The following is a 27,417-nucleotide window of genomic DNA, read 5'->3' on the forward strand; positions in this document are numbered from 1 at the left end:
ATAATTTTATGCTGAATTATAAGAGTACCGGTATTCCTCCACGTCTATTTTTCAATTAGCTTTCAGTTTCTACTGACACTACGACAGTAGAGAAGAAGGCTAAAATCATCATTCAAACTGCTTTTGCTCACTCTGCCTGGAGTCAAACGACTGGTATGGGTTTGTTTACCTGTGGTGCAATCAGATCGCTTTTTACCACGCGGAAGTAAGTGTGGCATCATGGTGAAAAGGTCTAATGGTGAATCACAAATAGGTTGGGGGTTTACTGTCATGATGAAGAAGACCCAAGGCAATTTCATGAGGTGTGCCAGGGGCTCTAAACTCCCCAAAGATGCCAAAAGAAAGTGGTGGGGTCCTCACCATAGCCTTGAGCCATGTGCAGAGGGTGGGGGGCAGGCGGGCCAGTAGCTCCATAGCAGGCTGTGTCTGGCTCTGGCTGTGCAGCAGTGAGTAGCTCAGCCTTTGGCCTGTGATCAACAGCAGCTGAGAGCCCAGCACGTCCTTGTCTTCAACTTCTAACATCACCTAAGAGACACAATCATGCGTCAAGTCCACATGTGGCGTTATTTGCTCATTACTGAAAGTTGTTAGTGGATGTGTATCCTTGACCTGACCTCCTCTGCGTGAAGGTCCAGGCCCTGGTTATAGAGCTGGCACACCAGGTGTCGTCGCAGGATGTCGGGGGAGACCTGCAGTAGGCTGCCTAGCTCGAGGCACAGCGAGGGCCACCACTCAGCCTGGGTGCCACACGCGGGCAGCGTCCGGGGCCTGGTGCTGGAGGCAGAGTCAGACGGATCGTCGATACACTGCACCCAGGACGTTAACACCCGCAGAAGGAACTGGGGCAGAGAGGAGGGTGGATGAAGGATAACCATGTGGCCACCGTTACACAAGACAATGACGACATAGAACATTAAGCTAATCATTTATTATTCTCCGAATAGGAAAGCAATGATGATATATAAAGAGCAAAATCAACTAAAATGGTCAAGATATGTGATGGAGATCATCTCTGCTACCGTCAGCCTTCATAAGTACCCTATACATTGAAATAATGCAGTATCGGTCGGTAAACGCCCATCCCTTGAGAATAGAGTATTTTTCCAGCAAGGCCTTCTCTGCTGGCCAAAACACGATACGAAGCACTAACCTACATTTACAATTTTAAATGGACAAGTTGGAGTTTAAAACAAAAACATTTTTGTCATATTTTTAAACTGTCTGTATGACCCTGACAGTAGAATAGTAATCTTGTGAAAAATCAGAAATGAGGCTACGTTCAAATATTGCTCGCAGTTTGAAAACTTGCATATTGTACCTGTAATTCTAACTCAATTTGAAGTCATTAATTTATTCCAGTTCTTCTCTTTTCTCGGATCCTTGAAAGGGGGTGCTGTCTGCCAAGTCAGTCAGTAAACTTTATTGTAATGGATGACTTTTTAAAGTGTGCAGATTAAAACATTTAACTCATATAGGAGAGGGAGGCAATGTACGGTAGCAAACAGCAGTCATTATACGTCATCAATCCCAGAATGCATTGTGTACGCAAAAACATGGGGGCCATTGTTTATCAAATGAAATTGATGGTATTTGAAGACGAATTTGTCATTATAAACTGGGTTCCTTTTAACATTTTCTTCGAGATACGAGTGGTCACTTGGCTGATTTTTTTTGTTTTGAGTTGCGAGCACAAATTTGAGCGTTGTATGGTGGCAGTGAACGCAACTCACATCAGAAAAAGCAGCAGTTTGGCAGATGAACAATTCTAAAGAAGAAGAAAAAAAAGAGGCTTCAAACTGTTTAATGCCACTCCCAGATGAATTTACTGTCAAACAACATAAAACAAAGAGAATTAGAAGTTGTGTATTTAAAATACCCAAACTTTGCCTCAAGAATCCGGCCGCTAGTTTAATGCTAACACATAATGGAAAACGCAACTGACGAGGTAACGGATAGCATCGGCAGTTGCGGTGTTGTAACTCTTTAGGCAACGGATATTTGACCACAAACTGTGATGCAACAGATGTACACAGATAATATCCAAACACTTACAGGCAAACGGTATTTATCCTTTGTGAAAAACGACGAATATAATCTTACTGAGTTACTATGAGTAGTGGTGAGTCTTCGTCGTTTGTGTCCGTATGACAGTATTATACTGCCCCACAGTAGTCATGGGGAGCACAGCAAAAGGAGCATCACAATTAATTGAATTGAAGCATTTAATCATGATGCATAACCGTTTCATTTAATTATGTTATTACTAGTGATGCACCTAAATGAAAATCCTTGGCCGAAAGGGGATTAACTCTGCCAATTATTAATGAAAATTAAATTAACTAAGACCAATCATTTAAATATATAAATCAGGTGAAATGATTTTTTTTTTTTTTGAAATCCTGATTTTTCAACTTTGGCTACACAAGATCTTAACCTGAAGTGCGTAGCTTCTGTCGCCCAACAAGAGAGCCGTCGCTTTGGTATGACGTAAACTAGGGGTGTCAAACTCATTGTCTAGGGCCACATTGTAGTTATCGTTTCCCTCGGAGCCAAGGCCATTACGACTGTGAACCATTATAAATGTATGATGGCCTACAAATTGATGGATAACTTCTTTTGAAATCAGAAGCAAGTAAAACATTGTGCAACTATGATTCAACAATTTAAAAAACAAAAGGCTTGGTAACAGAAAACACTTGCTATATCTTAATGTTATTAAAAGTGAAGCTAATTTGCAGTTTTTGTATTTTAGCAAGAAACAAAGACAACACACATGATTTTGTTTCACGGGCCACATAAAATGATGTGACTGGCCAGATCTGGCCCCCAGGCCTCGAGTTCGACACCCGTGATGCCCGCTGTGCCTAATCCCGACTCCCCGCTCTGTGATTCTACATGTTTATTCTGTTTTGAAGGACAGGTGGTGGGCCTGTCACGATAATTACTATATCGACTCATCGTTCGTTTAATGAAATGGACACAATCCGTTTTTCCGGACTCAATAAATTGTCATTGTTGCAGTGAGCCGCCAAGAGTTGGACGGCTGTGTCATTAGCAGCTATTGGGCTCATGGAATGCCGGCGGACTGGTACACTCTTGCCGGTGTTGGCTTCGTTCGATAATCCACACTCCTCGGCTTTGCTCCATGTGCAGCGGGCAGATTCACACAACAAAGACAAGGGAAAGTTAACTGTTTGTTGTCGCGAGCTAACGAGCAAGCTTGCGCGCTAACAAGATAGCCTGCGAGCTAACGAATTGAGCACTTCTCTCCACATTGTTGTGCGTTAGTCCCCAGTTAACACAAACACGGGAACGTTAACCGTTTAGTAAGCATAACCTCAGTGGCACACGTTATGCAGCCAGCAGTCGATGACAGCAAACGTCAAGGTATATTTGACTGACAGGTCAAGGGCTCGTTTTCAGCGGACCGACTACGCCGTAGACGGGTTTACATGGAGAAATAGGCCTCGCGACGCCACAGGCTGCCGCATTGAAATCATGTAGCCTTTAAATCTGACTGTCACAAGGATGAGCGGGTGAGAAACTGCACGACACTGACCTTTATTAAAAAATATATATAATAATAAAAAACCTGCAATGCACTGAATCCGCAATAAATGAACCGTGATACAGTGGGGCATTACTAGATTGGCTTTGGTGAAAATGAGTTCTTTTTTAATAAGAATTTGTTTTTTTTCCCCCCCACTGCAGCTTTAATGATTGGAAGGCACAATATTTTCTGACCTTTTGAAAAAGACCGAATAGAGGAGAGAAGTCTCACCTCTTGTCGTAGTAGGACCAGTCCTGGGTCCATGTCTCCGCTTGGCATTAGCTGAATGGTGGTCAGGTCTCTGAAGAAAGCATTTTTACCCTGGAAGAATGCTTAGAGTTATTCATGAGATAAATAACACACTGGATTTTTATTTTCATGCCTGAGTCTTGACATTGCCCATACCAAGCACTTTAGCATTGTAAATGAAAAAAATCCAAATTATATACATATGTGGGGTTTTTCACCGGCAACAGAATAGAACCGTCGTAAACGGAGGACCACTGTCGAACCCGTCTCCTCACCTTGCTGTCGAACAGGCTGAGAGGTTTCACCTTCAGGCTGAAAGTCAATGCGGCGTGTAGCAGGGAGGCTAGCAGACAGTGGTGCTGCACCAGGGGATAGTGAACACCTTTCTGCTCCAGGGCCAGTTCAGCTATCGAGGCCGGGCCCTCGGCTCCGCACCACACTTCTTCCACAGACAGCTCTGGGGGCGGGACCTCAGCTACCGCAGAGTCCGCCTGGAAGGAAGCAGAGGACGCAGAGATATATGAATGATCCAAAAAAGAATACTTGGAACACGTTTGAGTTTGAAACACCTACGTGGTAGTCAACAACACAATGAAAGCTCGATGTCATTTTCGTGGCGTTGCTGCGAGCAAAGACTTATTTGGTCTGGTCTTCTACATTAAGGGACAGTATCTTAAGATGGCTGAGAATGGCTATCTTGGGGCCGGGTAGAGTGACATTTGGGTCTGGTAACATTTTCTTCCATTTTACTATCCATCTTTTAGAACGTATAGGCCTGAAAGGCACAGCACATCATTTTCTCTAACGCTTATCCTCGATCATGTTACAGGTGAGCTATAGCCTAAAAGAAAGATTCATACTCTCATTCACACCATCGCTGAGTGGGAACTGAACCTACGTTGCCCTCATGGAAGTCAGGCGAGTAAGCCACTACACCGTCAGTGACTAAGTTTACTAATAAAGGGATCAGAGCGACAACTACCAACCATTTACACCTAGGGACAATTAAGAGTCTTGCATTAAACTAACGTGGATGTTTTTGGAATGTGGAGAGAAGCTGGGGTACCGCAAGCACAGGGAGAACATGCAAACGCTACACAGTAAGTTTCAAAACCCAAATCTCACAACCGTGCAGCAGATGTGCTCACCGTGTTGCCCACCACTACAGTCCTCTAAGCGGAAATTTAAAAATAAAATACTCAATGAAAAAAAAAAAAAAACAGAGCACAGGTGGAGCCACTGGCCATTCTTCATGCCATGTTGCGGAATTTCCTTACTTACAAGGTAGTTGACAAAAGACAATGGGCACTGATTCTTAACCAAGAGTCCAGTCACCTCCATGAGGATTTGCAGCAGCCGGACGCAGCAAACCAAGAAGGAAGTCAAAGCTTTGTCTCCCATTCCTACATCCTGCAAACAAACACAAAACCCATCACAATCAAGCTTATGAGAAAGTAAATGATTTAGAACCTTTTAAGGTACTTACCCGTCGGCACAAGCGATCTTTGGGTGCTTTGCCCACCTGGGAACCACAAGATAAAACATTTGGATCTGGACAATATCTCCTTGTTATTGTGAGGGTACTGCTTACCTTCTCAATCAGGAAGGCTGCTGCAGAGAAACGTTTGACAATAAACGTACTCCACATCATTGTGCAAATACCTGTGAAAAAGATTCAAGTTTCGTCAAGAAAGGAGCTGATTGAACTCAGCTCCTGTGCAGACCTGTGCCAAACAGCTGATGCCCAAACATCAGTTCATCCCCGCTCTGAGTTCCCCGCGCAGAGAAGTAGCTACTCATGTTCTGAGAAATAAGTACTTTTACTGTTGTACTACAGTTAGGTTTTAGTTAGAAAAAAAACAAAACAATTGTTCATTTTGTTTTGTGTGTACTTAGGTAGCTACAGTGTTTGTTCAATGGGGGGAAAAAAGGCTATTTACCCAAACATTTCAAAATAGATTTTAGAACTACAATTGCAATACAATGATACCGTGAAACTGCTACTTTTGCTCACGGTAATCATACTGTCAGTATCTGATACTGGCCCTTGCCTAGATGACAACTCTTGGATTGGGTCTCATTAAGTCGTGTAGGTGTATGAAAGGCATTGCCCAGTCAATGTGGACATGTGATCACTGTATATGTTAGAAAAGGCTACCGAGTTGGATATGTGGACTGGAGACCAGCTTCAGATGCTCCATGGCCCGGCACAAGTGTGCAGCCTCCTAGAAGAAAAACAAATGAAAGATCATATCAGCAATGATGCTTGTGAAAAAAAAAATATATATATATGTGTTTGAGTGTCTTGATCGTGTGTGATTATAACCTCTGGGTCTTTGTTCCATTGCACCACATACTCCCAGCAGCAATGTGCAAAGAGCAAGTTTGGGGAGAGGGAGTGTGGGAAGCGCTTGCACATAGCCACCAACATCTCTGCGTGAGCATGCAAATAAAATTGTAGTCATACTGAAATACAGATACAGCATATCACAGCGGCTTAATTTGATATCATCCTGACCTGCTGTTCCATCTGAATTCTCTTGACTTTTTAACACTTTGACATCTTCGCCTGCCCCCTCGCCTAACGTTTTATCTTCATCTTTATCTTCACTCTTCTGAATTATTTCTTTTAGTTGCTCGGGGGCCAGGTTGTGCCTGAACACCCACTTGGAGACATTGTCGGTGATGCCACCTTGAGAGACGATAAACAAAAGAATTATCATGAAGAAAACAAAATAAATAAATCATTAAGACAATAGGAGTCTAACCTGAGCCGCCCTCCAGCAGTGTTTTTATGGAGCACAGCGCCACAGGGCCTCCTGCCGATCCAACAATCGGTGGCACCAAGAGTAGCGTCTGCAGCACTAGAACATCCTCCAGCTGACGAACACACACCACCCACTGCTCCAGCTCCAAAGACACTGCTTCCCACTCTGACTGTAACTGTCACATGTCCACACAGATAGTGGCAGTGCTTCAACACCAAGCTGCCAAATTACATTTCTCATTTAATGTGGCGTTCCATCCATGTATATCGCAAACAGCGGACACCCCCTGCACCTCCACGTTGCCAACTTTGCAGAACTTCTGACTATGTGCCGCTGTTAGTTCATGTTAATCTGTGCTAACACTGCAGCTCTGCCCGATACCTTTTTGGCTTTGACATGATAGACATGAGCTTCTCTGGCCGTCGCTTGGAAAAGGCGGCTATTCGAATAGCCTAGCTGCCAAGTCATAGGCTGAGAAACGCGCTGTGGGGGCGGTTGTAATGGTAATCAGAAGAAGAAATTTAGAAGAGCTCGCTCACGGACAGTTTTGGAAAAAGGCAGACACCACAAACAAATCAAATGTGAATTTTCCAGATTATGACCACTTTAATACGGTATTTCTGATTTTTAAAAATGTCTCTCTCAAGAGGCGTGGAGCTCAAGGAAGTAACTTCACTTTCTTCAGAAATACAAAATAGACCGCCCTACACAGAGACAACTCCCGATTTTTTAAATTCCATTCTACCTTGCTGTCTGCCCTGCTGGTGATGCTGGCCATGGCAACACGATGAGAAACAAAAGCAGCCAACAGAGCAGCTGCAGAGTTTTGTGACTGTACTAATATGTTGCGGCCCTGCTGCCACCAGGGTGAGACAGACTGGGGGTCCCACGAGTCTTCTATGGCACCTGAGGTGAAGAGGGAGAGTGGCAGTGGCCATCTTCATTATTTGATCAATTGTAGGAAAAGCGAGCTTGTGCTTGATTATTCTACAGATAATTATACGTACCTTCCATGTTGCTGAGGAGGACCAGTAATGCGTGAAGGTTTTTAAAACATTCAGTCGGGGTCTGGAGCAACTCCTTTTCTCGTTGCAACCACATACTCAGCAAGAGAGTCTTAAACGAGACAAAGGGACACGATGATTAAAAACTGTGGTTGTTTTCAGCCTTAAAGAACAAAAAGATAATTCCATCAATCGTCCTACTAGTAGCTGCGATGGACTGATGCCAGCCTGTTGTAGTTTGTCACAAATTTTATGTGGTGAGCTTTGACCACATAGACAGCCCCAGAAGATAAAGCTCCCTGCATAGAACACATGCAAGTCAACCCCCAGTCTCTCCTTCAGTAATATTGGAAACTGTATTGGGGTTATTGACACAGTAAATAAGCTAATGGATAAAGAAATGATAACTGTGTGTACCTAACTGGTTCCATTCTACTTCAGAACGGTGGATAAGCTTTAACTGCCCATCCTCTGTGCATTCAATCTGGGATACGAAGGCCTGGGCAGGCAGGGGTGCGTCTGGTGCGTCTTGGACAAAAGAAACGCTGGGCCTCGAGTTGAGCTTGGCGTAGCGTTGCAAGGTAGGACTTACACGTGCCAATTCACCCTCAATGCCATCAAGGCCATCCAGCTGTATGGGGGGGGGGGGTTTGTAGGGAAGTATACAACATTTAAAATCATTATCTTACTTCTTACATGAGTCAAAGCAACGCTATTCAGTTCAAAACTGTGTTTTGGTATGCCTGTGTGTATACACCTACAGCTTCGTCGTGCTCCTCAGTGTCAGCACCAGAGTTCACGTGGTGGATGTCAGTGTAGAGCTGAAGCAATTTCAGCTTGGAGGAGCAGAACTGCATTAACACTGGATCCACTTGTTCAGCGCCTGGTACACATATATTTAGTACATAGAGAAATCCAAATTAAGATATAGTGCCCACTCAAGTAAAAAATGCTCTCTTTTAGATGAGCGACTCCACCTTGCTGTTGCAGAGCGCTGAGTAAGGTGCATGTGATGTTTGTGAGACACAAAACAGGGATGTTCTTGTTGGACAGCAAAGACTCTAAAGCCTCCAAAGGAAGAAAAGAAGACAAATCAATTTCTATTTCACTTTATTTAGGATAGCCCCTAGAAATGCAGCATCTCATTTTCAAGGGGTCTCGCAACATAAATATAGAAAATACAGTAGTTGCAATTGTCTTGATACTTTTATTAAAGCAACAAATTGATACAAAACAAGTTACAAGTAGTTAAAAATATCTTCACGGCAGACCAGCGCTCATAGCAAGCCGCCACGTTTTCAAGTGCTTAAACAATGACGTCACCGGGAGGCGTCTCAGAGAGTCGCAGGCTTCTCAGTGTCCTTGTGCTCTAAGTGCTAGAGGACTCTGCATCTTTTGCACAATTGTTATAAAAAAAAAAAATAATAATAATAATAAAAAAAATAAAAAATGTACCGGCATTACCAGGAAACTATTAACCCTTTATTGCTCAGTGACTGTTTTTTTTTTTTTTTGTCAATGTCTTTATGTCTCAAAAGTGTTCTCTGTCAATTGACTTTCTGTTGTCGTACTAGAGCGGCTGCAACTACCGGAGACAAATTCCTTGTGTGTTTTTTGGACATACTTGGCAAATAAAGATGATTCTGATTCTGATTGTAAATACTTAAGAATGCTGCGTTATGTCGTTGTCACTGCCTAGCACAAGCATGTGACGCGTGACAAGTCACGTTGAAGTATTACACTATCACCACTTATTGCTCGAATTCAAGACTCAAGTCAGGGAAATCATTTGCTTACACAAAATTAGACAAAGTTATAAAAATTTTTAGTACGTGCCACAGCAAAACGAATGCTCAACCTTCTCAAATCAATCAGACATTATTGCATCGTGTTATAGAGTGTAGAAACTTTTCAACTTCCTTATATCTATGTATAATGTATACTATTGGCTTCTGACTATTTGGGGGGGGTAAAAATATGCAGATGATACACAAGCAATTACGGTACATTAAAAGCACAAACTAGGTTATAGTAGAATTTTTATCATAATTTTTATTCTATCAGTTGTGATTAAGCCTGCGTGTCTGCATAGGAGACAAGAAATGTAAAGACTCATCGATTGTTTCATACAGAGCGCAAGACATCCATTTTTGTACATGTAATTTATTTATGAAGACACGTAGGTTTAATAACAGCTGATACAATATTGCCCTTGGATCACAAATTCGAACGAAACCCAGTTTATGCTATTAACACGAGTAGCATTCTTCTCTTTTTCTGTCAACTCTCAAACTCACACAACCCCGTTGTACTATGGCCGACTACGTTTCTCATCCACACCGTGACTACGGCGGCAAATGTTTTTTGACAGTTTACAAATGTCATCACTCAGGCATCCACCAAAATCACAGAATGACTCTTTTCCCTATTCCACCCCCCAGCATTGTCTCAGGATCATCACGTTTTGTCCTCGGTTCCCTGAAACGGGGCTTCAGTGGCCCTCGGGAACATTGTGCAAACATTGTTTAATCATACTTGTTTTTGAATGGAGGAGTTTTTGATATCCAGCAGCATGCCTTTGGCCTCACTCTCCAAAATATCTGAAAAGATAAATCATCAAACTAAGTATCAATGATTTTACAAAGCCTAATCAAAGACTAATGGTCACTTAACCTTAAGTAGGGTAAATAATTATTTGATGCCCTGCCCACATAAAATGACATGAACATGAACGGTCTCAAAGCAGGATTATTTTAACAGGGAGACAGAATATCAACAAAAAAGGTTATAATTAAAATGCCTTTAATCAAGAGCATTAACCAGCAAGACTCCTACAAATCGGTACATGCCCCAGAGACATACACATTACTTCCCCTTGAGCACAAATTTATTCCTAACTATTATGCAACCTCTTTTTTTCTTCTAATTATAAATCAAGAATAATCGCTCACCAGGCTCCATATCTCTGTTCTTGAGTATTGTTGTCACTTTCTTTAACAAATGCATATCTTTGGCTCCTTCACTCTTCTTGTCGCTGAAACGAACACAATTCATTCAAATCATTCCAACTATCTTTGTATATCACAAAAATAAGATGGCAGGCCTGAATGTGAGTAACCAGGAAAGTACCGGTAATTATTCTAAACAGGTTTCTTAACTGTGTCACCCTTCTTTAAAAGTGCAGAACCTTCCAGCTCACTTGCCTTCATATGCTTTCAGTCTTTAGAATTAATTTAATAAGTGTTGAACAATTGTGCTGGAAAACACCCACACATTATGGAAGAAAACGACAGTACTGGTTAGTTGATGGTGGAACCTAGACTTACGAGTTTAAAGTCATCCCATGACCAAGCTCAATTTACCCCGAGATCTAATTTTTCCCCATTGAAATTAAAACACCAAAATGTTTTTGTCACGTTCTTAATAAGCAAAAAAATAGCACTTCGTGATATAAAACAATGTAAAGAAATGATTTGGTTTCATAAAGTGTAATTACTGTACATACTACGGCTCTTCACGAATTGGTGGTGACTCGAATTGGGACTCGAGTGGGCGTGGAAAAGCGATTTGTAAATCAGAATTTTCTGACTTGAATGAGAACAAATCTCAGAACATCATACTACTTATTTTATTCAGAGAAGAGCTACAACTGCTGCCATGCTACATTTACTTAAAAAGATACAAAATATTTCACGATTTTTAGCCGATGTTTATGGCAAACGCCATTTGGACTTACTGCGCAGAGTTTCTGCACATGTGCGCAGTTGTAATTAAAACCCTTCACCGAGAACTCCACGGAAGCCGAGGGCGAGGAGCTGCACAGATATTCAAGGCAGCGCTACAAACAAACCCAGAAAGGAGCCATCGTCGAGGTGGATGGCGACTGCACCAGAATGAATTGGAGAAAGTTGATCCAACACGGCGCGGGAGATGCCGAGATCTAGCTGGCGAGAACCCATCTAATTAGCTAGGTAGCTCGCTAAAAAGAAGGCACCGACAGGTGGAAAACCAACCCGGGTTGAGGGAGCCTGGTTAAAGTGAAGCCTTTTAAACTACAAAGAAAAACCTCTGGAGGCGGAGTCTGTGTTTGTGTACACACACACACGCACGGACGCACGCAGAGTATTTGCCCCCTTCTCAAATTCTTTGCATCGTTTTCCCACTTTAATGATTAAGACCATCAAACATAAGTATATAAAAAAAAGATGACTCAGTTAAACATGAAATGCAGTTTTTAGATTGTGATTTTTATTAATTAAAGAAAAAAAAAACTATTCAAATCTACCGTCTCTTCCTTATTGTTGTGTCAAGGACATTGACCTTAACTGAGGCAAGAGAGGACTGCAGTTCTTTAGAAGTTGTCCTGAGTTCCTTTGTGGCCTTCTGGATTAGTCACTGCCGTTCTCTTGGGTTAATCTTTGTAGGCCGGCCACTCGTGGGAATGTTCACCACTGTTCATAGTTTCTCTAAGTGAGGATAATGGCTCTCTCTATGGCTCACTGAAATCCTAAGGCTTTAAATGGCTTTTGTAACCCTTTCGAGACTGATAGATGTCAATCACTTTATTTCTCGACTGTTTAGGAATTTCTTTGGATTGTGTCATTTTGTTGCAGCTTTTTTAGATCTTTTGGCTGACTTGATTTTGTCAGGAGGGATCCTGTTTAAGTGATTTCTTGATTGCACAGGTCTGGAAGTAATCAGGATTGAATGTGATCAGTGAAAATTAACCAAACATTGTGATTAGCCACAATTAATTAATGATTAGGGGTTAATTACTTTTACACACAGGGCCAGGTAACTTCAAATTGTTTTCTTCCCCCCTTAATAAATGCAATCAACATTTAAAAAAGGCCTTTTAAAGTTTACTTGGGTAATATTTGTCTGATATTGACATTCGTTTGATGAACTTAAAGTGGGGAAACTATGCAAATACATAAGAATTTGATTAATCTGAAAGGATTGAGAAAAAACTGTTGCTACAGTTGTTGTTAACAGTTTGTTAACCTTAAGCCACTTTGTAACCAGTTTGGCAGCATTGTCCATTTGGAAGATCCATTTGCGCCCAAGGTTTAAGTTCCTGGCTGATGCCATCCATTTTGTCACGTGCACTCGTCCAATACAACCCGACGATGCTGTCACCCCCAAATTTCACAGTTGGGCTAGGGTTCAGAGGCTTGCAAGCTTTCCGCTTTTTCCTCGAAACTTAACGATCCTCGTTATGGCCAAACATTTCAATTTTAGTTTTGTCAGACCATAGTACATGCCTCCAAGAATTAAGGTCTTTGCCCGTGTGCATTTACCAACTGTGTGTGTGTGTTTTGCAGTATGTTTTACATATGTATTGATGTTAACTAGTGTGTGCACATGTACTCAATTTTAGTGGAACAACCTGAGGGCCAGGTGGAAGGGAACATTCACAGTCCTTAGGGCTCCTGTGACGGGATCCAGCAAACATACTTGATGGGTGTGGATCTTCCAGCCCTGACTGGTCACACGGTTCACCCCTAACAGACGGTAACCAGCATACAGCAACCTGGAGGTGAATACACACTAAGATCCTAAGCAATGCAGAGTGGTATCAAATATGCACTAATGAAAATGTTTTTGTGTGTACCTGCAGTGTTTCCCGACAGTGAATGCACCCACTCGAGGTCCATATTGCATCGCCCATATCTCTAGGATCCCTCTGCGAGGAGCGTAAATAACCAAAAACAGCGCATGGCGTCTGGTGAGGGAAGATGAGGCGGAACATTCCCGACTGACTCGATCCTCTGGAACATGCAGCCAACCCAGCTGGGCATCTCTGTAACCTTTCAGTAAATAGATTTGCATGACCAAAAGACACTAAAAACACTGTCCAACTCATCAACCGGGCAAGGAAAATCTTGAATAACTCATTTCCCCTGAGACAATCCAATCCTTTGCCAGGCACTACCAAAATACAGTAATCCCTTGTTTAACATATGTATGCTATTAATTATATATTCAATGGTCCCTTGAGATATGAGTCACATCCGTTCTGTGACCATGCTCTTAAATTTAAACACTCGTATCGCAAAACATATTTCCCCATCAAAATGAATGGAAATGCAATTTAATCCCTGTCAGTCCTCCCAAACCACACCACTTTTTAAAACATTTTAACAAAAAAGTAGCAGTATATTGTAAAATATAGTCATAAAAACATAATAGAAGAGAATGTAAAGATATTAACTGGTTTTATGTAGTTTAATCAAGCCAACAGTCTCACTCACACGCACACACACACACACACACACACACACACACACGGGTTTAAGTTGCATGGCTATACCTTTAAATGTGTCTCTCTCACTTTCTCTCCCTCCCCTCTCCTCACTTGACCCCAGCCCTCTCATGGTCCTTGTTGTGAACAGGAAGGCTCTACATCTTTGTGGCTTGTCAGCGGTTGCATGGCCAAAACTTTTCTTTTACGTCTTTTAATAATAAAACTTACACTCAACAGTACGGTATTGTGTAAAAAAAAAAAAACATAGTAACAACATTTGCACCCTTCATGACATTCAGTTCTTCTTTAATGGTATGCTTTCCGATCTGCTTTTGAGTGAATCCTCCACATCAATGGCTCGCGTCTTCTGCAGACGTATCTACCCAACTTTTCTGCTGCGTAAAATGGATCTTTTCTCCACAGCTTCAAATTCTTTTAAACACCAAGCTGGCGTTATTTAATTTTATTTTTTTTTGTGTTATATTAATTGTTAGCCTGTGTGACTGGCTATGTGGTGTTTCCCATTGTATGGTTGATGGAGGCTTTGTGGCTGTTTCAACTACACGTGTAATTGTATGGTTAGTTTGACAGTAAAGTCGAACTAGTGGTAGCAATTAACAGCCTGAAGCCTCTTTTATGAAGAAAATTTACTCATTACATCAACCAAATCGTTGCTTATTGTGGCATGAGTTGGAGTCGCATGCTGGCATACAGTAACTGTATCTCAAGTGAAACAGCATTTTAACTACTACACAACGGTGCTATGCACGCTGGGAAATCTGGTAGGTAGCAAGCCACCATGTTTTCACATGGCCTGTCACGATATCTTAGCAACTGGCTTCCCTGCCGTCTGTCTCCCGTCTTATCCTCCCTCCCTCTGATAACCATACTTGTCAGAATGTAGTTTATTCGCTGTCATGGAGGCGATGATTAGTGACTTATGCTGTGTTGAGAATGGATGTGATGTATACATTCGCATCCACAGCTCGGCATCGTATTTAGCCATGTTCGCCTCAAGAGCTTGGCGTCGTATTTGGCCACGTTAGCTGTAGCTCGTAGGGAGCTGAGGTGGCGCAAATACATACGATTAGGTTGGGCATCGCTTGAATTAAAGCGATTCCAATCAGGATTCCGATTCGGTCAAAAAAGTTTGCATGGGTTAAATTAAAAGTGTCCAAATTATGAAAATCATCCATTTTCTAAGCACCCCGCAACATAAACTAAAATGAACATTTGAATCGGGATTCTTTATAATTTACATTTTTTAATTTGAACAATTCCGGGAGAACAGGAATGTTAGTCCCAGTTCCAATCGGTTCATGATTCTCGATGCCCAACCCTACATAGCATGCAACAAGCATTCTACCTTAGTAGCCCAACAGCGGAAAGCAGCAAGCTCGGGCGACAATAGGGACGCTGCAGTGTCGACTAGCCGCTAGCATAATGACCATAAAGCCACGTTTGTTCCCACAATTGAATGTGACATGCAAATAACAATTATTGCCGTAATAAAGACATTTATTTTTTTTGTTAATATGTTGTTATTAGTTCAGCAGTTTTATTTTGGTGACAAAAGTTTTTCTGAAACCGAAAATGCACTTTTGGTCTAATTTCGGCCAACTGTTCGGCCGCTGAAATTTTGGTGCATCGCTATTATTATTATTATTATTGTGTAGTATGAAACTAATACCAACAGTGGGGGACTTCCAAATGATTCAATGTGTGTTTAGATACAAATAAAATAATAATCATTATTTTGACTACAATGATTTTTAAAAATGAGTCAAGATTTTGAATGTGTAACAAGGAGTATGAAAGAATAAAAATCAAAGCTTGAGGGGAAGCTTTTGAGAGAAAAAAATGCAACCTAAGACATGGTCAAATAAATAAGCAAGCAAAAGAAAATGAAGACAAGGGATAGATAAAGTTGTCCCTCCTTCCCAAGTCTTCGTATTAAATTAGATCCCATTTACAAGGTATCGGTATATTGAAACAATGGTATTGACAACATACTGTATCACCATTTCTTTAGCATGGTTATTCTCCTTCTGCTTTCTCCTCACCTTTCCACATGCGAATTGCAATTCCTCTGTTTAGGTCCAGCAGTGTGACTCGACCAAAGTCATCAGTTACTCCGGCCAGCGTGTTACAAGGGGACAGGCAAATGGACTCACCATGGCGGCGAGAGTCTGGGAGACCAAATCTGAATGAGAGAGGTCAGGATAAAAACTGGATACCAACAAACCTCATTTTATTAATACAATATTTACCACACCCAAAATAGGAGTCCAATTTTTATTCATTTGAAATTATGAGAATAGCACCTGATCCCCAGGGGTGTTGCAGGCTCCACCTTGGACCTGTGTTTCTGGACAGTCTCATCTTCGTTCTTGTTCTTGCTCCATCCCAGCCATCCACTGAAAGATGAGCAGAGAGACAAGACAAAAAAGTAAAAAAAAAAAAAAAAAAAAAAAAAACAGGAGGGAGTGAAGTCACACACAAAATAATAAAATTGGACACAAGCAGGAGGATTGCTTGTGTTTGTTTGAGTATTGTCAGCAGTCAGTCTTATACCCAAGTGTGTACACATGGGGGAGAAGCAATCACAGACACAAAGAGACATAACACATTGCAAACATTGAGCTGGGGTCATTAGTACAGTTATATTTATCATTGAGACAACCTTTTTACCATTTTAAGCGCATTGATTTTTGTGCGTGTGTTCATTTTGCATATGAATTCAAAAGCTTCCACACCTGGCAGCACTGAAGAGGGCTGATGTAAGTTTACTGGCCACAGCGAGAGCCACATGAGAGAGAAGAGGCTGGCTGCTTCCCTGAGGACACACAGTGACGAGTATTATCCCATTTTTTTATTGCAGTAATTTCAATATTTTTCCACAAGTGTATACTGGAAAGTGCTGTAATTGCTGTCATGGCTCACCTCTACCGCATAGTAAAAGCCAGTGTATGGGCCCCCTCCTACAGTGACGTACTGGCTCATGGCAGGAGGGCTGCCTTTGACCGAAGCATTAAATCCCCCCAAAACAGAGGCATTCTTCATCTGATCAAACACATTGAGTGTCATGACACCTAGTGAGATGAAGGATATGTGGGGAGGGGGTTATTCAATCCAACAGAAGTAGGATGCAGGTGATTAAGCAACTCAAGTAAATGATTATATTTGCGCATTGTACATAAAAATAAGTCAATGTAATTATGTTTTTTTCTGGGTGTGGATTCCAAGGAAAACAGCACATCATCACACCTTTCATTAAGTCCTGTGAAAAAAAACACAGTGACACATACGATGGCATGTGTCTTAAGAAAGGAACTTTTCAGAAACAAGTATTGTATTTTAACTGCCTCCAGATCTAAAATAACTAAAGAATGACAATGTATACCACTGGGCAGCTTGGAGATTTCCCCCAAGACATTCATTCTAATACACAAAAGTGCTACTGTGCAACCAAGCGGGATAATTAAACCTTTAAAGATGCAGTCCCTCAAAGCTATACAATACAGTGGGAGGAGAAAGTATGTGAAGCCTTTGGAATTTCTTAAATTTCTGCATACATTGGTCATAAATGGTGGTCTGATCAACTAAATTACAATAATACACACTAGGTCAGAAGGGTCTGCTCTCAAGAAGCATTGCCTGATGTGTACCATGCCTCACTCTCTAAGATTAAGAATTGTTGACTTGTATGAAGCTGGAAAAGGTTACAAAAGTATCTCTAGAAGTCTTGATGTTCATCAGTCCAAGGTTAGACCAACTGTCTTCCAGGACTGTCTCGCTGATACAGGACAGTGGGGCTTGCTGTGGGGTTTTGTCCCTGCCTGGTCTGGGGGCCGGTCCACCTCCCGCACTCGGGGGCGGGTAGCGGGTGCTGCAAATATGTTTTCACTAGTCACACCCAGGCACACACACATACTCAGGGTTTTCTTGGGGGAAAGGTGGGGGGTCTGGAGAATGCGGGTGTCGAACCGGGTTTGAGTACGTCAGTGCTGTTTCCCCGTCGGGCTGCCCTGCTCCTCCGCCCTGCCTGCTCCCCAAGATTTTAATGCATGACTCACACTCATCCCCTTTCTTTTAATGCATTATATACACCTATCTCTGGAGGCCAGCGGGTTTTGGGTGTGGGGGTGGTTTGGCTGGGGGCAACAATGCCCGGCAGCCCTGCCCCTTAGGCCCCTCCGGTTTTCGAGGTACCTTGGTGGGGCTGGTGAACCACCCTGGGTTCCTCAGGGTGGGAGGTGACCCGTCCATCCGGCTGCTCTCGGGTGGGCTCCTGGGCCCGACCCCGCCTCCCGATTGGATGGGGTGGGGTCCTGAGCCCCCATGGTGCAGGCACAGCACTTACAGGACCCTTCTGACAGTGATTGCACATGCGAAACGGTGTCAATTGACTTGCATGTGTTCGCAGACACACACCCCTGGGACTTATTCGCTGGGTGTGGGGCAACTCACTCATTGCAACAAATCACATACCTATGCAAATTTCTTATGCATCCCCTCACTTACACTCTGGTCCTATAGATGTTTATAATTTACATAGCCACTCCCATGACACTTCAGTTGTAGTTGGGTCCACGACCTCTGTCCTGCATGCTTCCGCTTCTGTACCTGGCCTGTCCGGTCCCGATGCTAATGTGTCATTTTACTAGGTATATGATTGACTTTCCTCATCTTATTTACAGCTAGTGTCTTGTCTTGTATTGTCTTCTTTTCCTATATTATTTCGTTACCTCTTCACTCTCTCTCCTTTTAGTTGTTTCTGTCACTCCCCTTTAAAAACTTTGCTATGTTCGACTGAACGACTGTAATTCTCAATAAATAGTCGCTGGGTGAGGGTTGCCTTTTCACTCTCTCTCCTTTTTGTTGTTTCTGTCACTCCCCTTTAAAAACTTTGTTCTGTTCGACTGAATGACTAATTCTCAACAAATATCCATCAGAATACAAAGAAACCACAGTGGCATCTTAAAAAGTCCACAGTGGCATCTTAAAAAGTCCACTGTGACAGAGTAAAACTGTTCCGGCATAAAAGGGATACAGATCCTCCTTTCTGCTTGACCTAACAGCTGAACAGGACAAAATAAATAAGTAAATAAACAAATATCCAATTTTCTGTACCACTTAAAAAAAATGTAATAAAAAAGTGAATGTGCAAATTCTGTTGTGTGAGTGTGTGTGTGCATTTGTGTGAACGAGATTAACACGCACCCCATTGGAATACAGTATATCCTCTCAGTGAAGTGAAAGCCCAATTTAGATTTACCAAATGAAGAAAGTAACTAGTAAAATATTAAAGTAGTATTAAAGTAAAATATTCTTCTTAACCCACATACATTGACATCACTGCACTTGAGGTAGGATGTTCAAAGCAATATATTTATAACGAGATCATTTAATTTGGTTTAACTATGGAATCCCGCAGCTCACGACTGTAAGCAGTAAAATATTTTCCTTGAAAATAATTTATTCTTTTAAAAACAGCATGTTTTTCCAATATCATTTTAGGTTTGAGACAACAAAGGCTCTCGCAATTGAAAAATCTTTTTGTTCAATATATTTTTTTAGATATTAGGTAACTTTGGTGCTTGAGTACAAGGCCATGCCTGCTATACCGATATTACTGTTTGTGACATATTAAACTGTAGTTTTTGGCAAGATCAGACTTTTTGCCTAAATATATATAGTCATTATAATAATTGCTACAACAACAAATCTATGATTACCCAAGATCTTGCCACAGGACTGTCAATGAGTTTCAGTGATAAGACTTACCCACACTACAGTGGTCTACAATAGTGTCCATGTCCTGGAGAGCCCACTTCTTATAGGCCAGGGGAGGAGGCTGAATCACATCACTACCAGCAGCTGCCGCTACAAGACGAGCATAAAGAAGATACAAGAACATAAAGAGGGATAGTAGAATCTAATGACGTCATAAAAAGCTTTAAAAAGACAGTATTGTCAGAAACCGTGAAACAGTAATTTCATTATCCAGTTTCCCCTTTAGGTTGCAGGCATAATTCATATTTTAATGATTGGTCATAATTCACCCAGGGAGGCAAGTGTACACTCAAACCCACACAGAGCACTTGCAAAAGCCTTGTTACTGGATTTACTTATGTAAAAATTCTTCGTGGTTTACACTTTTCCCCTTGGCTAGCAAATAAAGAGAACATTCTTAATACACAAAATTGTAACATTCATAACTAGGGCTGCCCGATATTTTGTCTGACAATCTTCATCGCGATGTCTGCTGCGATGTTGGTGTTTATTTTAACTGTAATGTTAAAAGTGACTAGCGGAGGGACGTGTTTGGACATGCAAATAGAAAGAATGCACGCCTGCTACATTTCCTATTTCACTCTTCAGAATGAAACTAGACAGCTGCTGAGTGTGCAAGGTGCATTCAGGGACACTGCGTAAATGGGAGAGAATTTGTTCTTTTGTTACACAGTCCATAATTGTACAAATGGATTACTAGGAAAATTATTATTTGTATCAGAATGCTTTACTTACAAGACTGTACGATCACATTGTGATAATATGGAATGTGTTTTGCTTTGTAATTCAACAGTAGATACATATTGTTAATATAGTCAGCCAGAGCTACAAGTAATGCAAAGCTATTAATGTCCTTTCACCATCGTTACTGTCATACTGTGTTGCGTATTTGTGTTTGCATATTAAAGGACAAAAGTCCTGTTTTTGTTTAATTCCTCATTTTAAAAAGCCCATTGAAGCAACATGTTTTCACTGATGTTTTTGAGATCGTAGGGTGAAAGCTGCAGCTGGCCACTAGCGTGGACTGAATGGGTGGCAACAGTGGGGACATGAAATGCCAGTATTTTGAGGGTAATAGACCGTCAGCAATATATTGAAGAGAAAAAAAAAAGCACTATGAACTAGTTTGTATTGGGACTGGTGAACTTGGTTCAAAATTTTTAATTATGAATAATCAAGTGAAGTAGTTAATTTTTTGAATGATGAATTGAACTTTGAACAAGTTCACGTGGAAAATGAACTTTCCCAACACTGATCCTGTATTATTTCCCATCGCAACATATATTGCAGGTTTGAAAAAAAATTGCAATGTCATTTTTTTCCAATATTGTGCACCCCACTATACATAACTCTGTGCTTCAACTGCCCAACCAGATGACAGTCACGCACGCATGCGTCGCATGCACACGTGCTCACACGCGCGCACGCGCTCACACACGCGCACACACACGCGCACACACACACACACACACACACACACACACACACACACACACACACACACACAGAGATACCTCTTGCAACCTGGTTCCGGCAAGCGCGTAGGGACTGGAAGAGGCTGAAACCATCTATGGTGACCAGTGCAGCAGGGTAAAGGATGCTTATCTCTTCATGCTGGGATCGAAAATGTTAGTGCCTACTATTAGTGATCGTGCCGAAGAACGTTTCATTAATTCAAGATAAATCGGGAAAACAAAAATACACTATTTCACTGATCTCCAACCTGCTCAGTAACACCAGGATGGCGAGGGATCTCATATGTGCGACACTTTAGCCTTAAAACTTGGTCCTCGTGAAGCAATTGGGCCAGGAGCAGAACCCCATTCTAATGAAAAATATTACATATTACATTAAATGAAAAAAAGACACTAATATAAATGACAAAATATACATTGATTTCCTTCTATGTAACAGTATCACAAAGCAACAATCAATCTGGAGGTGACGGAATTTGAATTACTGTACCTCTGTGTAGAACCGGACATGGCCAGAAGTGAAACCCACAACAACACATGTCCAGTCAGGTCGCCCAGTGGAGCTCCTACAAAAAAACAGACATACGCACATGCTATCAGGCTACAGTACCTACCATTGACCACCGAGACAAGAAATTACACATTTTTCAAGAAATACCTTTTCTGGCTTGCCAGTGGTATACAGATGGTGCTGCTCACACACTCTCTGCCAAGAGAAATTGTACAGTAACCCTGACATTTATTTCTTTAAATCATGTTTAATTATTGAACTGCGTGGAGCACATATCAACACATGCATGCAGTAAAACCGACATAAACCACTTGTATAAGCCTTGTTATTGGCTGTGTGTCATTTGGATTGAAATGTTATCTCACTGGCTAGCAACCAAAAAAAAAAATAAAGTAAAAAATAAAGAACTATCATCAATAATCCAAATCGTAACATAAACCTGTGCAATCTTAAACATTCAAACTTGAGGACACACACATTTTATCTTCATATCTTAAATTATATTTAATTGAAGAGCTGCATGTTACATAATAACTAGCCCTCAAAAAGCTTTCAGCGCTTAACGGCACCAGATTTGTTCTTTCAGAACGTGGAGTTTTCTTTCAGAATCAAAATGTTATAGTACAGTTTTTTCCATCTTAATATTCTAAATAGAATACACCATAGTTACAAATTGAAAAACGTGTCATAGTTACAAATTGAAAAACGTGTGTTGACGCTATCAAAAATGAGAATCATCTCACCCTTCTTCAGTGCTGAGTATTCCACTCCAAGACACAGCCAGGGTCATCTCTTCTCTGCCACCACCATCTGTTCGCCACTTAGCTGTACACAATCATCCAAATATAACTTCTTTGTCGAGCAAGAGATGATTTATCTACCTTTTTTTCTGGAAATTGCCAGGACAGAGTTGTAAAGATCAACACCCGACACTCACTTATCCCATCCTGGTGTGCTGAAAGCAATTGTTTCTGTCTATTTGTATTTCACGTCTAATGTCACTGCATGCTTGTACGGCTATCAGTCACTGATGTAATCTGATGGCGGGATGCCGTATACACACGCAGCAACAATGTGTTCGGTATAAAAGCCACCGGTGGATAAATGGTGTCTGTGTCTTCTGTTACAGCTCTGATGCAGCAATTTTAAGTGATTTCCACTTGAAAGAGGCTTGTGTGTCCGTGTCGACATCTGACCTGAGAGAAAGACAGCCTTTTGTTCACGAGCCACCACTAGCAGGTCTGAGCAGGGGGACAGGGATACGATGCAATCCTGAAGCCAGAGTCCACTAAGCTCTGTGGTTTCCTCCACCTATAGGTTAATGGGGAAACAATAACACTCTAATGGAGAAACAATAACACTAATAACACCTTGAGGCAACAGCAACAGAATATTTTTCACTTCCTCCATCCATTTTTTGGAGCGGTTGTCGTCATGAGGGTCACGGGTGAGCTATCCAAGTTGACTTTAGGCAAGAGGCACGGTACACCCTGGACTGGTCGCCTGTCTATCGCATGGCTCATATAGACAAACAGGCATTCACAGCAGGGTATCCAAACTATGGCTTGGGGGCTATTTGCGGCCCATGGCATACAGTAAAAATAAAATTTTACACGGCCCGCAATTATATTGAAAAAAAAAAGTGTGTGTGTCAAAAACGGGAATGTTGCAACACCGCTAAAAACTACTACTACTTATACATTGGTTTTATATCGAGCTAACTAACTAAATTTAGGTGCAGGGGTCAAATTATTTTACTATGGTGTAGAAATGGAGTAGGGGTTATTTTAAAGAAGAGTTAGCTAAGAATATCTGAAAAGAGTATCAGATCGAGTGATGAGGGTGACACTTGAAATTGAGGGTGTTATGCATTATGTGATTAGTGGCTATGCCCCACAGGTAGGATGTGACTTAGAGGTGAAAGAGAAATTCTGGAAGGAGCTAGACGAAGTAGTTCTGAGGATCCCAGACAGAGAGATAGTCGTGATTGGTGCATATTTTAATGGACATGTTGGTGAAGGAAACGGGTGATGAAGAAGTTGGGGATCCAGGTAAAGAACCTCGAGGGACAGTTGGTGGTAGACTTAGCAAAAAGGATGGAAATGACTGTAGTGAACACTTCCTTCCAGAAGAGGCAGGAACATAGGGTGGCCTACAAGAGCGGAGGTAGAAGCACGCAGGTGGATTACATCTTGTGCAGATGATGTAATCTGAAGGAGGTTGCTGAGTTTTTCGGGAAGAAGTGAGAATGGCTCTCGGTGCACAGGAGGAGATTCCAGAAGACTGGGCCACTACAGCCAAGGTGATCAGAGAAACAGGCAGAAGAGTACTTGGTGTATCTTCTGGTAGGAAAGGGGAGAGGGAGAATTGGTGGTGGAACCTCAAAGTACAGGAAATCATACAAGGAAAGAGGATAGCAAAGAAGTGGGACACTGAAAGGACTGAGGAGTGGAGAAACGAATACATGGAGGAGCGGCGTAGGGCAAAGGTAGAGGTGGCAAAGGCCAAACAATAGGCATATGATGACATGTATGCTAGGTTGAACACTAAAGAAGGAGAACAAGATCTGTACAGGTTGGCCAGACAGAGGGATAGAGATGGGAAGGATGTGAAGCAGATTAGGGTGATTAAGGATAGAAATGAAAATGTGTTGATTGGTGCAAATAGTGTGCTGGATAGATGGAAAGAATACTTTGAGGAGTTGATGAATGAGGAAAATCAAAGAGAAAGAAGAGTAGAAGAGTCAAGTGTGGTAGACCAGGAAGAAGCAATGATGAGTAAGGGGGATATTAGAAAGGCACTAAAGAGGAGGAAAAATGAAAAGGCAGTTGGTCCTGATGACATTCGTGTGGAGGTACGGAAGCATCTAGGGGAGGTGGCTGTGGAGTATTTGACCAGCTTTGTTCAACAGAATTCTAGCAGTTGAGAAGATGCCTGAGGAATGGAGGAAAAGTGTGCTGATGCCCATTTTTAAGAACAAGGGTGATGTGCAGAGCTCTGGGAAACTATAGAAGAATAAAGTTGATGTGACACACAATGAAGTTATGGCAAAGGGTAGTGAAGGCTAGACTCAGGACAGAAGTGAGTATTTGCAAGCAACAGTATGGTTTCATGCCTAGAAAGAGTACCACAGATGCATTATGTGCATTGAGGGTGTTGATGGAAAAGTATAGAGAAGGTCACAAGGAGATGCATTGTGTCTTTGTAGATCGAGAGAAAGCCAATGACAGAGTACCCAGAGAGGAACTGTGGTACTGCATGCGGAAGTCTGGAGTGGCAGAGAAGTATGTTAGAATAGTACAGGACATGTATGAGGGCAGCAGAACACTGGTGAGGTGTGCTGTAGGTGTGACAGAGAAGTTAAAGGTGGACACATCCAGGGGAGAGTGAGTGAGTATATTGGTAGAAGTGTGATGAGGATGGAGCTGCCAGGCAAGAGAGCTAGAGGAAGACCAAAGCGAAGGTTGATAGATGTATTGAGGGAAGACATGACGGCAGTTGGTGTTAGACAGGAGGATGGAGGAGATAGGCTTACATGGAAAAGTTTGACGCGCTGTGGCGGCCCCTAACGGAATAAGGTGAAAGTAAAAGAAGATACTGCATTGTGTAATTGCTTGATGGATTGGTTTTAGCATGTATAATAAATCAAAAGGGAAGGATGTTAAAGTGGCCCTTGCATCTGAAGAAATTTCTGTATATGTCCTGTGGAAAAAAAGCATTTGGACGACCCTGATTTAGAGTCTTCAATTAACCTCAAAAGTATGTTTCGAGGATATGGGAGGAAGCCAAAGTTCTTAGAGAAAACACAGGGAAAACATGCATACCCGATAACGGAGGGTGTGTGCTGAGATTCCGGCAGAGAATCTTTCAACTCTGAGGCATTCGGGTTAACCATAACCCTAATGAGGACAAATGCTATAGAAAATGGTTGGATGGTTTATTACTTGTTATCAGGTACTCATTGAAGAAATACGACTATTCAACATTCTCTTCCTTGCTGTCATTTTCTCTTTTAATTGATCACAGGGATTGAATCAATCCATCAAAAAACAACAACATTTTTGCAGGTGAACTCAAATACATCTGCCACTAAACAATGCAGGTCACCAAAATGTGATTGAAAGATGATGAAAAACGACATGACAAACCGATGAGGCCGATGTGGCTTCTTGCTCTTTGCTCTTGTCGCTTTCCCAAGCTGTTTCCCAGTCAGAGGTGTCCCACGATAGTTCATTTTCTGCGACTGAGGAGGAACGTAAACAGCTCATTTCAACGCCAGAGACACTCGTACTGCCTGCTATTAAGTATATTTGCATGTGTGTGTGTCCCAAAAAAGAAAGACGTATTTTAACTCTGAAAGTGAATAGTTTACTTTGCCCCTGCGTTATATCCCGGAAGAGACAGAAGAAGTTAGCCTCCACCGTCAATTATGATGATGTCGATTACCTGTTTGATTCTTCTCCGCTGGCTCAGTTTGATCGTGGAACAAATAATCCCTGACCGCCTTGAGCTCTTGGAGACGACAAAACTCCAATAAACCGCAGGACATGTCGTCTCCGTCCTGCCTGGACCCAATTTGACAGCAAATTCGCCAGTTAGCCTGTGTGCTAACAGTCCACTTGGAGAAGAGCAACGTAGCCTCGCTGTTGACTTGGAACTCCCCGCTGTCGTGCTAACCTTACGAGACCCTTCTCACAATGCCGTTTTTTGTTTTGACCGTAAGACAAATATAACAAAATAGCAATACGTGTCTACGAGACTAAATGTGCACAATATTTGCTGTCCAGGTTATGTGGGGAAAACAACTCACGAGCATAAAATTGATTTGTTTCCGGGTTACGCTAAAAACAAATTTCATAGTAAAAGCCAACGTGCTTCTCTGAAACTGTAGGAAATACAGTACAGTTAAAAAATGACAATCAAATAAAGGTTTGCTCATAGATTCATGGAATCCGCACAATAACAAGTAGTTCCCTAAATTTTAGCGTTTTTTTCTAGACGTCTGTCAAATGCTGTGCTCACCAGTAGTATTTTTGTTGCAGTTTTTTTTATTTTTGCTGGCATTATGCTGACCGACCGAATGCACCACTACATCATCAATGACTAAATATAGATATATAACGATAATTCGTTTTTCCATGTCAAACTGAACAATTTTATTTGAGTAATGTATGTATTTAGTTATTTTGGGGATGCACAGTGGACGACTGGTTAGAGCGTCAGCCTCCCAGTTCTGAGGGTTGAGTTCAATCCCCGGCCCCGCCTGTGTGGAGTTTGCATGTTCTCCCCGTGCCTGCGTGGGGTTTCTTCCTCCCACATCCCAAAAACATGCATTAATTGGAGACTCTAAATTGCCCGTAGGTGTGACTGTGAGTGCGAATGGTTGTTTGTTTGTATGTGCCCTGCGATTGGCTGGCAACCAGTTCCGGGTGTACCCCGCCTCCTGCCCGATGATAGCTGGGATGGGCTCCAGTACTCCCGCGACCCTAGTGAGGAGAAGCGGTTCAGAAAATGGATGGATGGATTATGACACATCGACCCTCTTGGCCTCCAAAGTGTCCTTGCATGGTCAAAGGTCAAAGCAATGTTTTCCTCCCGTGAATGTAATGATCAACATGGCCAGCTGCTGGTCTCATTGTTCAACACTGTGTCTTTCTTTCCCATCCTTTCATCCATACTCTTTAAAAAGCAGCAGGCGTGTTACCTGGGTACTTCCTGCATCTTCAGGAACAAATACACACCGGCCCACATCCGAAACACACAAGCGCAAAGTACCGTGCGTGCACATATAAATAAACACATACAAATGGGGGGGTG

The 27,417-nt window shown here is 42.0% G+C and overlaps 1 protein-coding gene across 3 annotated transcripts in view; it reads right to left on the minus strand.

Annotated features, from left to right (window-relative positions):
* The window catches only part of rab3gap2 (RAB3 GTPase activating protein subunit 2 (non-catalytic)), a 28,140-nt gene extending 1,716 nt beyond the window's left edge, over positions 1 to 26,424 (minus strand). Inside the window, exons 1-34 of one of the 3 annotated variants that reach the window (XM_061695441.1) lie at positions 26,047 to 26,424; positions 25,749 to 25,843; positions 22,797 to 22,911; positions 22,344 to 22,425; positions 21,748 to 21,795; positions 21,580 to 21,655; positions 21,338 to 21,439; positions 21,129 to 21,228; positions 19,606 to 19,704; positions 16,762 to 16,910; positions 16,575 to 16,654; positions 16,143 to 16,235; positions 15,882 to 16,021; positions 13,186 to 13,381; positions 12,961 to 13,104; positions 10,523 to 10,605; positions 10,107 to 10,171; positions 8,549 to 8,639; positions 8,333 to 8,454; positions 7,989 to 8,202; positions 7,773 to 7,870; positions 7,575 to 7,683; positions 7,313 to 7,473; positions 6,568 to 6,742; positions 6,318 to 6,491; positions 6,126 to 6,232; positions 5,958 to 6,024; positions 5,391 to 5,461; positions 5,286 to 5,321; positions 5,135 to 5,209; positions 4,075 to 4,290; positions 3,782 to 3,871; positions 615 to 839; positions 361 to 525 (exon numbers count right to left, since the gene is read on the minus strand). In XM_061695441.1, the coding sequence (XP_061551425.1) occupies positions 361 to 525; positions 615 to 839; positions 3,782 to 3,871; positions 4,075 to 4,290; positions 5,135 to 5,209; positions 5,286 to 5,321; positions 5,391 to 5,461; positions 5,958 to 6,024; positions 6,126 to 6,232; positions 6,318 to 6,491; positions 6,568 to 6,742; positions 7,313 to 7,473; positions 7,575 to 7,683; positions 7,773 to 7,870; positions 7,989 to 8,202; positions 8,333 to 8,454; positions 8,549 to 8,639; positions 10,107 to 10,171; positions 10,523 to 10,605; positions 12,961 to 13,104; positions 13,186 to 13,381; positions 15,882 to 16,021; positions 16,143 to 16,235; positions 16,575 to 16,654; positions 16,762 to 16,910; positions 19,606 to 19,704; positions 21,129 to 21,228; positions 21,338 to 21,439; positions 21,580 to 21,655; positions 21,748 to 21,795; positions 22,344 to 22,425; positions 22,797 to 22,911; positions 25,749 to 25,843; positions 26,047 to 26,149 (3,966 nt within the window). In that variant the 5' untranslated portion in view covers positions 26,150 to 26,424. Of the gene's footprint in view, positions 1 to 360; positions 526 to 614; positions 840 to 3,781; positions 3,872 to 4,074; positions 4,291 to 5,076; positions 5,210 to 5,285; positions 5,322 to 5,390; positions 5,462 to 5,957; positions 6,025 to 6,125; positions 6,233 to 6,317; positions 6,492 to 6,567; positions 6,743 to 7,312; positions 7,474 to 7,574; positions 7,684 to 7,772; positions 7,871 to 7,988; positions 8,203 to 8,332; positions 8,455 to 8,548; positions 8,640 to 10,106; positions 10,172 to 10,522; positions 10,606 to 12,960; positions 13,105 to 13,185; positions 13,382 to 15,881; positions 16,022 to 16,142; positions 16,236 to 16,574; positions 16,655 to 16,761; positions 16,911 to 19,605; positions 19,705 to 21,128; positions 21,229 to 21,337; positions 21,440 to 21,579; positions 21,656 to 21,747; positions 21,796 to 22,343; positions 22,426 to 22,796; positions 22,912 to 25,748; positions 25,844 to 26,046 lie in introns of those variants that run through there. The other 2 variants (XM_061695440.1, XM_061695442.1) reach the window with 2 other exon arrangements.
* Positions 26,425 to 27,417: the final 993 nt, after the last annotated feature.

This window comes from Phycodurus eques, chromosome 14 (genome assembly GCF_024500275.1).
Source record: "Phycodurus eques isolate BA_2022a chromosome 14, UOR_Pequ_1.1, whole genome shotgun sequence".
Lineage (NCBI taxonomy): Eukaryota > Metazoa > Chordata > Actinopteri > Syngnathiformes > Syngnathidae > Phycodurus > Phycodurus eques.